Genomic DNA, 13,518 nt, shown 5'->3' on the forward strand with positions numbered 1-13,518 from the left:
TGTAGCTGGGCTATCTAGTCAGAAGCATCTCCTTCATTCATGCCTTCTGAATTCGCCAATACTAGATTGCACTCTGTTTCAGATCCTGCTGAGGAAGTAAGCCAGTTTTGCAGGTTTTCCATCAAACATCGCATTAATTGTGATGGCATTGGCCTCACTTGGGGGGTGCAAGCTGTCCAGCTGGCAGAATGGCCATAGTGGCTGGCGATGGGATAAGGATCTGCTGCTCCCCTGCTGCTGGCGGCAGAGCAGGGACCTGCAGCTACACTAAAGGAGGTGCTGCTCCCAGTTGCTGGATCAGACCCTGTTGTTGCACAGGGACCGTTGGGGCAATTTGGGCCCATAGTGGTCCCGGAAATGGTGGTGCAAAAGATGCTGGCGTCCATTGACACTGAATCCACCCATGACTGAGATAGAAACCCCAACCAGGGGGGATGCATTCAGCAGGGGGTAGCATGAAAGCAGGTTGGTGAGGTGGGGCAACTGGATGTTGCTGCATTCCAAACGCTGGTTGCATTTTCTGGCTCCCACTTGCAGCGTGCCCTTGTTGCCCCAAACAGATTCCTCTGTCTGGCTGAGTAAAAAAATGCCAGGTAACACTAGCTCCACTGCCAGGTCCTGAATCAGAAAAAGTGAATGTGGATTGCATTAAGCTTCATCTCAGCTGAGGAGGTTGGGAATGAGGGACTTCTCACTTTGAGCCTCTCAAACCATTCCGGTAGTCTGGTCAATGATTGGCTTCGAGACAGAGGAAGCAGGTTCCAGTCTTGGGAGCTGTCGAACTCCAAGGTTCTTACATCTTTCCATTCTGGATCATGGGTTCAGTGGTGGGTTTCAATTTTTTTACTACTGGTTCTGTGGGTGTGGCTTTCTTGGTGGGCGTGGCTTGGTGGTCATGTGACTGGGAGGACATGGCTTGGTCATGACTGGGTGGGTGTGACTTGGTGGTCATGTGACTGAGTGGGTGTGGCCTACTCAATGTCACTCACATCAAGGGGTGCATCACCTGATCCCTCCCCTCCCAGCCATTCCTTGTCATAACCAGCCTCAACATATCAATAGTTCTATAAAAATGTTCACCTTTTTTTGACTTTATTATGTACATATTATGGATGTACTTTCATGGACCATTGAAAGAAGGAAATGTGATAGGCAACAAGCTTTTAAGGGGCTGCCAGAAAGAGGGGGGGCAATGTATTTTCCAAAGCATCAGAAGGCAAACAAGAAGCAATGGATGGAAACTAAACAAAGAGAGAAGCAACCTAAAACTAAGGGGAAATCTCCTGACAGTGGAACTGCTTGTCTCCAGAAGTTCTGGGTGCTCAATCACTGGAAGTTTTTAAGAAAAGACTGGACAGCCATTTCTCTGAAATGGTATAGGGTTCACCCCAAGGTCCCTTCTAAGTGTTATTCTGAACCTTTCCCAGGACCTCTGCTCAGATTTTGGCATCCTCAGTTTTCCTGCCTGAGCAGGGGGTTGGATTAGAAGACCCCCAAAGTCCCTTTCAACTCTGTTAAACATGCGTATTTATGCTCTGGACTATAGACATTGAATGCATGTAAACCCTGAAAAATATGTGGTAGCCCTGGGCAAAAGAAAGGTAGTAAAATCACTCTAGGTGTAGAGACAGTGTAAAATATCCCCCACACACCACACTCTCTGTCAGACACACACCTGGTCCGGGAGGAACTGCTCCAGCGAGCTCCAGAGCAGCGGGCAGTGGGAGAAAGAAGAAAGTGAGCAGGACATCTGTCCACTCTCCAGTTTGGAACACTCAGCTGCCGCACACTTCTTCTGGGGGATGAAAGGAAGTGAGCGGCGGTGGCAGTGACAGCGCTGCTGCGTGAGGCAGCCCCAGGAGTCCCCACCTTCCCGGTTGGAGTACCTCCATCATCGCTCACTTCTTCCAGGGGACGAAAGGAAGCAAGTGGCGGTGACCCCAGGACATCTCCCAGCCCTCCCAGAGAACTGCACCATGGCCATCATGTGGTAGGGAGAGCTGGGAGAGTGCCACGTGGTGGTTTAGCCAGCCAGCTGAGCCCAGGGATGGTAGGGGGAGCATCTAGCTAGGTTGCAGCCAGCGCTGCTGCCTGGATGGAGCCACACCTATGGGGAAGCCAGCCAGCCGAGCCCAGGGACGGGGGGCAGAGAACCGACAAGATCCAGAAATGGTGGGCAGAGGCCTGGCAAGATCCGGGAATGGTGGGGGAGGCTAGCGCGACTCGCAGGCTTAGCTGTGAGCAGGCAGATCAAGGCTGCTCAATTGGGGCGCAGGCACCATGTGGGAAGGCAGGTTAAAGGCAAGCCATGAGGACCCAGTGTGCCACATAGGTGAAGAAGTGACTGGGCGGGGCGGTGCAAGTGAGCGAGTGGCGACCAGGTGACCGGGGGGGGGGGCAGCAAGAAATCACTACCAATTTGGTGACCCATGCCAAATCACTACCAGTTCGCCTGAACCAGTGCAAATTGGCTGAATACCACCACTGGGTTGACTTCACTGGGCTGGAATCTGAATGATTTTCTGGCGGCCTTTGTTCCGGTCTCGTCTCAGGAGTTGGATCAGACTGGCAACTTTTCCAGGAATCCGTCTCCTTGGGCCAAGTGCTTAGCCTCCATTCATTTTCTGCTGCTTCAATGACTCATACCACTTCCTCAGAAGGGGAATACCAGGACTCAGTGAGTTCCCTAGGATCTGTCCCCACAGCTCCTTCTACTATTTCTTCTTTCTCCTCCATCTTCACTAAGTCTTCATACCTCCCAATAATCAGGTCAGCACTGGGGCTCAGGACCCCATACAGCCCCCTCCTGGGGTTCTGCTTTCAAGTCAGGGATTTGGGTTAATGTCAGCATTCCAGAAAAACCCAGTTCCAATGAAAAACTCTGAGACAGATATTTTCTCAAAAGTTCCTTTTATTAGAGTAGGTATACTGGCACATCTGGGAAAACCCGACTCTGAGAGTTCCGTGTTTTCCCTCAGTAATTCAAAAAGACCAACCAAACCCCCGTACCCATCAGTCCATCATATGGTCCAATCACATTCCGTCCCAACTTGAGACATCCCTTCAATTACGCCTCTTCCAGGTGCAGGAATAATATGACCTTGACCGACAAGAAGAATGCTATTATGTCTAACTACATACACTCTACTAAATCCTCCCTCCCAAATTCCCAAGGTCAAGAATGTGGCAACGTGGAAGCTTCTGGTTCTAATATGGCTTCTAAAGCTGACAAGTACACAGGAACCCCTTATATGCTCATGCAGCACCTCATTGATGACTTGCATGAAGACCGCAGAGGCTCCTTGGAGCCCAAATGGCATTACTTTGAATTGGAAGCTCCCTAGTGGGCAGTTAAATGCGGTTTTCCATTCATCCCCCTCTTTCATCCTCACTCTGTAGTATGCCTCACTCACATCTAGCTTATTCACCCCGGTATAACTCCCTGACATCAACTGGAACACAAACCTAACAGTCAACTTTGTCTCCCAAAAATTAGAAAAAGGAACTAGGAGATCAGCCATCATGCAATATTGGTATTCAACATTATGCAAGCATAAGCAATAGAACAAAGTCAAACTAGAGTGTTGGACTGTAACAGAGCTCATTTCAATAAACTTTGAGAAAGCTTTGAAAGGATTCCATGGATGAGAATTGTCAAGGGAAAAACAACCAAAGAAGCTTGGGAAACTTTGAAAATTGAGGTTATAAAAGCACAATACCAATGAAGGAAAAAAAACAGATTTCAAAAGTAACCAGCATAATTGCTTAAAGAACTCTCTGATAAATTGAAAGACAAAAAGGACAATGTCAGAGTATATTCATGAACTGGAATAAAGCTTGGTAACAAGCTCAGCCAATGAATAGGCATAGCAATTAAGTCAGCCAATGAGGACTGTTTTGGAAAGTGAAACTAGAAGTAGCCTAGGCGTGGCAGCTATGTTAAACTCTGCAGCTATGTTGAACTCTGAAGCTGTCTACTGAAAATGAAACTGCTTCTCTCCTCTGCTGTGTGTAATGCTTGCCTGCTGAACTAAAGTGAAACTGACGTCTGTTTCATATCTCCTGAGTTGCTGCTGAAGCTCTGCACTTGTAACATCTCTACTAACTCTACTACTAACATCTCTGAGTTTGCTCCATGTTGGAGAAATGTACAACTGGTTTGTAAAATCTACTTATTATGTTTATAAAGATGTTAAATGAAGCATCAGCCATCTGTGTTTATTTTTCAGGCCCTGAATTAACACTGCAAAACTCTGAATAGACAAGTATAAAAAGTTGGAAAGAGGGGCACATAACTAAGGCAGAATCTATAAATAGCCCGAGCCTGCAAAGATGAAGTGAGGAAAGCTAAGGCTCAAAATAAACTAAAGATTGCAACAAAAGTCAAAAGTAACAAAAAAAAGCTGCTTTCAACATGTAAAAAAACAAGAAGAAAGTCAAGGAAATGACAAGCTGGCACAAATAGCCAACACTCCAGGAGATAGGCTGAAGATACAGAAGGATCTTAGTGGAGAAGGACAGACTTGAACATTGGGCTCTATCTAATAAAATGGAATTAAGTGGCGAAAAAAGTAAGGTCTTTACGGTTCTCCGTAAAGTTTCTGCTACCAGTTCTCCAGAACTGGTCAGAACCTGCTGAATACCACCTCTTGTCCCACTCGGTCTCCATTGATAAGCAAGGACTGGATGTCTGATCTATTTCTTCTATAGTCCACAAAAAGCTCCCTGTTTTTATTGGTGTTAAGGACCAAGTTATTGTCTCCACACCATGAAATCAACTGGTCCACTTCGTCTCAATAGGTAATTCAATTCCCCCCCACCCCCGCAGAGACGAGTTCCACCACTGTTGTATCATCTGCAAATTTAATAATAGTATTACTGGTGTAAGTGGGAATGCAGTCATGCACATAAAGAATATAGAGTAAGGGACTTAACACTCAACCCTGTGGTGTACCAATGTTAAGAACAAGGTCTGAAGAGAGATGTTTACCTAATCTTCACCTAATTTGTGGCCAGACAGGAAATCCATAATCCAAAGGCAGATTGAATAAGAAAGCCCAAGATCCATAAGTTTAGACACTATTCTATATGGAAGAATTGTGTTCAATACAGAGCTAAAATCTACAAAAAGCATCCCCACATAGCCTGTCCACCCCCCACCCATTGTTCCAAATCAGTCAGAGCAGTGTGAAGAGTGATGGCTATAGCATCCTCTGTAGATTTATTTGTTCTCTATTTGTTCTGTATGCAAACTGGTGTTCATCAAATGTATGCAGAAGACCAGAAATGATGTGCTAGCAGACCAATTTCTCAAAGCACTTCATGATGATAGGAGTGAGTGCCACTGGTCTGTAATCATTGAGGTTATTAATAGGGAACTTCTTTGGCAGCGGAACAGTGGTGGAAGCCTTCAAACAAGACGGAATAGTGGACTGAGATAAAGTTGGCATGCTAGGTCACAGAATTCCTCAGGGTACTCCACTACCACTCTATGGTCTTGATGATGATGCAAGCAGGAGTCCAAGCGAGCGAGGCCACCCTGCTGGTGATCACATGGCTGAATGTGCATCTGGGGAAGCCTAACCTGACAGAGATGAAGGAGGAAGCAGCAATCGGGGGAAAACCCTTCCTCACAGCAGACAAATTCTGGTGGAGGAGGGTCCCCGGAGCAGTGCAATTCAAACTCCCCTGGAGGCACCCATGTACACCCCAGCCTCGCAGTGGAGGGAAAGGAGAGCAGTACACTGGGATGAGCCAGGGGAGTAGAAATATTTGACCGTGCTTTGGAACTCTTTGGTAGAGCAGCTGAGAGCATGGTTTGACCACACGAGCGCATCCGGGGTGTGGAACAGCAGGGACAAGTTCCAGGAGAAGCCCCAAATCCTCACCAGTGGTAGCGACAAGGATAAGTCCCAGCCCCAGCCAGGGACCCCAGCAGCCACAAGGAGTGGTCAGCCCAGCCCCTCCCCTATGGCCCTCTAATGTGCCAGACATAACGATAAGTCTCCTGAGAACCAAGGCCAAATCAGTGTGCCCAGCAATAGCAGGAGGGAGTGCTGAGAAATTCCTCACCTGCTTGGTTGGCTAACGTGACCTGTGGCATGATGGGGTGGACAGTATCTATTCTTTAATTATACCAAAAACACAGGAATTATTCAGTGGTAGCTTTACCTTTGACTGTGCCAATATGATGTACCCAATAAACTGGATTTTTGAGGAAGCCAAGGCCTCAGAATCATGAATTAGTTGGGAGCATTACTTGGAACCATGACAAGGACCTACCCCAGCTGGTCCCTCAGGAAAGCAAAACTCTTGACTCCTTTGGATTGAATCCAAGAAACTTTTACTGAGAGAAATGGTTGCAGTAAAGTCAGGTAGAATCTGAAGGTCCCACAAAAGCACAAAACAATTCTCCTGTTTCCCCAACCTCAACCTCAAGTCTACTGGCAGCCAATGTATGCCACAAGGTTGTTTTGAGAATGCTAAGGTGCTAGGCAGATAACATTCATTCTTGGGGCACAGCGGCCTTGGAACCAGGCTGGAACAGGCTGAGAGGGAGTCCTCTCCATCTCCAAAGACTGTCCTCTCCCTAATTCCCAGGCAGCTACAGCAAAAAGATGCAAAAAATGCCACCCTAACCCCATCCAATAGAATGACAGAACACAATGGTGGACCTGACATTTTTATTTTTCTATAATGATTTGTTATTTTTAAAATGTTATAAGAATCATCCTACTCTGAATGAAAGAGTAGATAACATTTGTAAAGCAAGGAACTGAAATGCTAGACATTTTCGAGTGCCCATAATCCTGAAAGACTGACGCCCTTGTGAAATATGTAGGACCTTCAAGTTTTGATTTAGTGTTGAATGAAATGAAGCACTTGCTTGAAGCAAATTATAATTTCCAATATCTTTGTAGCCTAATTCTTGGCATTTTTCTATTTTAGCATGACAGGAAGCCTTACTGTCACAAACCTTGTTATGCAACACTGTTTGGACCAAAAGGTATGTGTCCCTTCCTGGTAAGTTGGCAATTTAATTCAAGATTGGTAAATTGCAGTCACTCTTTTTTACTCCCTCTTAATTTCTTGTTCTGAACTAAGTTCTTCAAACCAGCCAAAGGAGTCTAGTTTTGTGTGGCTGGAAAATTGTAGTCCTCTGTTGTTACAAAATTTGTCTGTTTATGATATGCCCTATATCTGATTTAGTGTTTAATGAACAAAACAGTGCAGATAAATCATACAAGAAAAGTATTGTGAGAAGACGTAATATAGAATAAAGTCATAAGGAAAGAAAGGAAGAGGGAGTATTCAGCTTTTTTCTTCCTTCTGCCACTTTTTCTGATAGAACTGTCCCAGTCTTCTCCCTCCCATAATGTTCTGAATGTATGTGTTTTCTCACAAATGTGCATGAAGTATTTTTGCCATTGTTTACCTTCTGGTTACTTCCAATGTATGAATTAAATGAAAAGTTAAAGGACTTTGTTTCTTACAGTAACAAAATGATATTCCAAGTAATTATGTTATTAAAATGTTATTAAAAGACAGGCACTTAGCTTTATAGTGATAACCTTTAAATATTGATGGAGAAAAATAGCACCCACATTTCTTAAAAACAGATTGCTTGCTTTTATGCAGTAAGAGAATAGAGAGGTTGTTGAAATCTTCTTGTAAGAATAAACTATAATTGCTTAAAAGAACATTTTTGTTTCCTCAACCCATCTCTACTGTCACATCAATTGTGATTATAGACAGAAAATTTTGTTGGTGATTGCAAAGATGTTGGTCACTACAATGCAAAAATGTTTTGAGATTCTAGAAAGAGGGCAGAGAAGAGCAACAAAGATGATCAGGGACAAGGCATATGATTAAGGCATATGATGAATGGTTGCAGGAACTGGGTATGTCTAGTCTATCAAAGGGAAGATTAGGGTTGATATAATAGCAGTCCTCCAATATTTGAGGGGCTGTTACAGAGAAGAGGGGATCAGCCTATTCTCCAAAGCATCTGAAGGCAGGACAAAAAGTTATAGATGAAAACTGATGTCCGGTTTGAGCTTCTTTGGAGATGGACCAAAATCTGTGATCATGCACAGTTTTGATCCGTGCTCGCCGCCGGAGTACCCCGAGCTGGCTGGATTCGGGGCTAAGCTACCCTATAGAGGTGGTGAAGAGGGGGGAGACCGCCAGCAGGGTCAAGGAGAGCCGCATCTCTCCTTCCCAGCTGGCCATTACTCCCTTTCCTGAAGACAGTTGCAGCAGTGGTCAGAAATGGCCACCTCAAAGAATAACTCAACCAGAAAAGAATGTGCAGGAGGAAGATAAGAAGAGAAAGTTTTGGTTGATCGGGCTGAACTGAAAAAGCAACAATATAAGGTACCCTGGAATTTGAACTATAAAGAATAGCATTGTTCCCAAAGAAGATTTTGAAACAGCTAAGGAAAGAGGGAAGGGAAAGGATTTGGCTTTTTTTTTCTTTCCTTCCTCATATTGACAGTTAAGAGATTTAAGTAGGAAACTGACAAAAATCCACTTTGACATCAATAGGCATTCAAGCTGAAAATAAAATGTCAAAGGGATAACAAAGACTTTTGGATATTCAAAAACCTTTAAAAGAAGGAAAGGAGAAAAACGGAAAAAAATAAAAGGGCGGGATCTGGAAAAATGGAGGAGACTGCCTGGAAGTAAAAGGAATTTACAGCAAGACTTCAAGAGGATTCCTAAAAGATACATTCTAACTGAAACTTTGTAACAAGATAATAGAACTCCAGGAAGAGAAAGTGGAAAAAGAAGCAAGAAGAAACAGTTTTGGATTATTTGGATTACTTGGTGATTTTTGGATTTTTGGTTATTGGATTTAAATGACTAAAATCAATCGGGTGGTTGTTTAAAAATGTTTAAAATGTCATCTTGGAAGAACTGAAAATGGAACTTAAAAAAACAGAAAGAAGATGCACAAGAAGGAAGAGGCTTTTTTGGCTTCGTATTTCAATTTTTAGAAATGGAGATCTGAAACTATGAGGAACAACAAATACTTGTAGAACAAGAAGGGCGGGACAAAGAAGAAGCCATCTTTAATGACCAATTAATTTTAAGTGGGGGAAAAAAAGTAAAGGGCTGAAAGAGAGTGAAAAGTTTAACATTTGAAAAAACCATCAAAAAAGAATAGTTTGAAAAGTAATTACAATATTAGGAAGAAGCAGAAGAGAGGATTACAGAAGAGAGAATTAGAATTAGAGAGACAAGGGGTCAAAAAGGGGAGGGAGAAGAAGAGGGGGAAGAATGAAAGGAAAAGAAGTTATAAAGGACAGAAACAAGATATAGAGAAACAGGGAAAACGTACAAGGATTAAAGGTATAAGCCTATTTAGAAGACATAGAGATAATGGGTGAAAATTTAATTGAAAGAGGGATTCTGCAAGGGTACATAAGATAGTATTGTTATATTAGAAATAGAAATAAACTTAGAAAATATGAAACAAGTGTGATTAAAATGATAGATAAAATACTTACTGTAATGTAATGGAATGTTTGTTAATAAATAAATGAAATAAAGAGAATGGGAGAATGAAATTGAAAGGATGGGAACATTTTAATTATTAATGATTTATAAAAAATTAAGTGAAGAAAAACACGAAAGAAATATGGGGAAAATATGGAAATATTATAAGTGTTCGTATGTAAGTATGATATTCAATTGAAAAGAAATGTTAAAGATGTTAAAGATTATAACTAACAATGATAGAGCTGAATTCGAATAGAATAAGTGTTTTATTTACTACTGTTATACATATTTTCTCTTTAAGAACATAGTGTCTATTTTAAGAATGTACCAAGCAGAATTCAATTGGAAGTTATGTGTTATATCGAATGTTATAATTGTAAAATCATAAATTGAAGTTTAAATAAGAGTTGAATGGACAAAATTAAAAGATACAAAGGTGTCCTACTCCAATTAGTAACTACAGGGAAAAACTTGTTTAATGAGAAAAGAAAATATGAAATTGAAACAGGACAAACAAAAGTATAAATATAATGATTAGAAAGATATTGAAACTTAGAAAAAGATACATAATTGAATTTAGATAGGTATGAGATAATTAAAAACAAAGTTGAGAAAAACTAAGGGAGGGGAAAAATTATGGAGAAAATGTTAAAATAGTAATAAGAGGTGGAATAGAACACAAAGACGAATATGAAATTGAGTTTGTGTCTGTATGGAGAAGTGATAACCCGGGATCATGCTATTCTCAAAAAAAGATGTTTTATTTGTATTATGTTTTGTGAAAACCCAAATAAAATTTATTTTTTAAAAAAGTTACAGATGGAAACTTATCAAAGAGAAACTAATGGCTTACCTCCAGAAATTGTGGCTGTTCCATTACAGGGGGGTTTCAAGAAAAAATTGGATAACCATAGGTCCAGAATGGTATAGGATCTCCTGCTTAAGAAGCGGGTTGGACTAGAAGAACACCAAGATCCCTTTCAACTCTATTCTGTCTTCTATTTGTATTAGGAAGCAGAGAAAAGGTATTAACACTGAAAAGTAAAAAGAATGTTTTGGGAGGGAGAGATTTCTTTAACCTTTGAGATTAAAAAAATGATGTAATGAGCCATTGACAAAAAGAAGAGTGATCAACATTGCTCATGAGTTCACTTGATTTTATCAAAATATGGAAATATGGCTGATAACTTCTGGCATCAGAAGCTTTTAATATCAGATTTCTTTCCCTGCTCAATTTTCAGGTGTAAATATTGGAGGAGCAGGATCCTACATTTATGATAAGCCTCTTTCTGAAGGACAGCTTATACCAGGCCCTATTGAGCATGCATCCAAAATGGAAGAAAGGAAACTGAATATTGCACCAAAAGGACCTAGCAAAGGTAAACAGTAAAATAGAAGTCTGAAAATGCTTTAGGCTCAGACCTATTACAGTGTTGCAATTCAACTCATGCTCTCTTTCTGTGTGTTACTGTGTTGTATGTACACTCAAAAGAGGCAATGCTTGTAATGCAACACTCGGATGCTGCTTTTATCATTCTGAATCTGCTAGCAAGATCTTGTAGAATCAAGAGACATAATTATCAATGTTTTTCTTCTTTAGTTACTGGAAAACTTTATAGAAGATAAAACAATGTTTGATATGAACATTGTAAGACTGACTTTGAAACAGATTTCTATACAAATCATGAACATGTGATTGCTAAAATGTATAAGCTTCTACTAAAATTTGAAACAGAAGAACAAATTAATGTATATATGATAAAATGAGCTAAAATTTCAGGTTATAATATACAGTAAAAATATGCAGTTGAAAGGACTGAAATAGTATGTTATTATCTTAAAGATATTTTTTGCAAAATGACGTACCATTGGTATATGACACAGGAAAATATAAAGGTATTTCAAATTTATGTTGGAAATATGAATTACAAAAAGAGCCATTTTATCATGTTTGGTAGATGTGCAAAAAATCTAGAAAATGTTGGATTTAAAAACAGCAAGTCAGAGGATTTTAAAGTTAACATTCAAATGAAATCAGAACTTTTGGGAGTGATGTATAAGCAGTTGGAAAAAAGTCATTGTTTTATATAGATTATTAATATAGATTATTGATGCACAAAGATGAAAAGATTTGACAATATCTCGGACAGAAAAAAGATTTGGTGAAGAAGACAGAACATGCTGAAATGGCCAAACTGATTTGTCTGATTAGCAAAAAGACAGTATCTACATTTATTGGTGTCTAGAAACCCCTTATGACTTTTAATATACAATTAAAAATAAAACTCTTATGATTTATGATGGTTTTGATGATTAGAACATAGAATGAGAAGTCACAATATAACTTTAGATAGACAAGTTAATTTATAATCTTACTTCCTTACTGCTGTAAAGAAGATTGGAAGCCACTTTATATATATTTTTTCTTTTTTACTTTTCTGCTACACTTTTTCTTTTTGCACGTTTAGGTTTTCTTTCTCTTTTTCCTTTTTTTTTCTTTTCCTGTATTTTAATTTGTATTAGTCTTGTGTTTAAAATAAAAATATGAAAAATAGCAAAATCTTGCAAATGTACAAGCAGATACATCTGCTTTTTCTTTTTGTGCATTCTTTTATAAAGGATGAGCAAATAGTTTGTTCAGTTGAGATTTACTTTCTAAAGCTATCTTTCATCTTTGTTTTGATCCTTGTAATATCTTACAGAAGAGCTGTTTCTGGAGAGCAGAAATAGACAGCGTCACCCTTTATGAATCCCCTGTGTACTATGAAAAAAACATGTTTTTTCTTTATTGTGAAAAGGAAGTTATCCAGGTACTAGGCAAAGCAGGGTCTAATATGCCTCCAGGCATATAGCATGGATAAAGGGAGTTAGAACCCCTCCCCTTATGCTGATGTGGATTTAGTCAATACAAAGAAGCAACATGTTAATCCCCCCCCCCCCGCCGCCTTTTCTGGGAACGTAGCTTAGAAAAGTTTCCCAGGAAGTTTCTTTCAGAGCTGGAATTTTTATGGCCCCTTCTCCTCTTGCTATGTCTCCAAGAGGTGACAAGTTTCCAGGCATCTGGGCTCCAGTCATCAGTTGTATATCATGTGCAAGTTATACAGATTCAGTACAAGATTTAAGATATTCAGGTTACATCAAAAAGGATTACTTTTACCACCACCACCCTTTCTTCTTCCATTGAAGAATGGCAGATACACGGATCTGACATATTGCCCTCCTCAAAAAATTGAGAAATCCACCTGGAAGACATAAAACATGTGTTACATTTACAACTTAGGATGGTTTGTGAGGGTATTTTAAGTGGAACTTCCATAGTAATGTGGGTGCTTTTACATGTCGTTTGGCTTACCCACTCATTTTCTGAGGAAGGTGGTATTTCCAAGCTACTAAATATTGTGTGGATCCAGAGTGAGTGCGTGAATCAACGATATCTTTAATTTCAAAATGTTGTTCCCCGTGTACCATAATGGGAGTTGGAGGTGTGGAAAGGGGAGGTCTAAGTTTTGAAGTGATCTCCGGTTTGAGTAGGCTACAGTGAAATACTGGATGAACCTGTCTAAGTGTCTTGGGGAGTAGAAGGTCTACAGTAACAGGATTGATAATTCTGGAGATGGAAAATGGGCCAATGAATTTTGGTCCCAGTTTCTTAGAGGGTTGCAACGATTTTAGGAACTTTGTAGACAAATATATGCAGTCCTCAACTTTGAATGGTTTAGGATCACAGCGTTTTTTGTCCGCTTGAGCTTTAAAAGCTGCTCTAGCGTCTTATAAGGCGAGTCTGATCACTGGCCAAGTAGTTTGCAAATTATTTAACCACTCCTTAAGGGAGGGAATTTCAGGTTCCTTGGTAGGTAGCTCTGGCATGGGGTTGAATTGTTGTCCTGTGGCTACCTGGAATGGGATGAAACCAGTGCTACTATGGGCTGAGTTATTGTATGGTACCTCTGCAAAAGGAAGGTCATTTCAATTGTCCTGTTGGTAATTAATAAAGCATCTTAAATATTGTTCTAA

At 40.6% G+C, this 13,518-nt stretch overlaps 1 protein-coding gene across 2 annotated transcripts in view; it reads left to right on the forward strand.

The window, feature by feature from the left end:
• Window positions 1–13,518, forward strand: part of CRIP2 (cysteine rich protein 2) — a 161,750-nt gene that overhangs the window by 74,160 nt on the left and 74,072 nt on the right. For both annotated transcript variants that reach the window (XM_087932051.1, XM_026718744.2), the window contains exons 3-4: window positions 6,949–7,006; window positions 10,746–10,883. In XM_087932051.1, coding sequence (XP_087788177.1) covers window positions 6,949–7,006; window positions 10,746–10,883 — 196 coding nt within the window. The remainder of the gene's footprint in view (window positions 1–6,948; window positions 7,007–10,745; window positions 10,884–13,518) is intronic.

This window comes from Pseudonaja textilis, chromosome 3, assembly GCF_049901715.1.
Source record: "Pseudonaja textilis isolate UNSWEBS1 chromosome 3, rPseTex1.2, whole genome shotgun sequence".
NCBI lineage: Eukaryota > Metazoa > Chordata > Lepidosauria > Squamata > Elapidae > Pseudonaja > Pseudonaja textilis.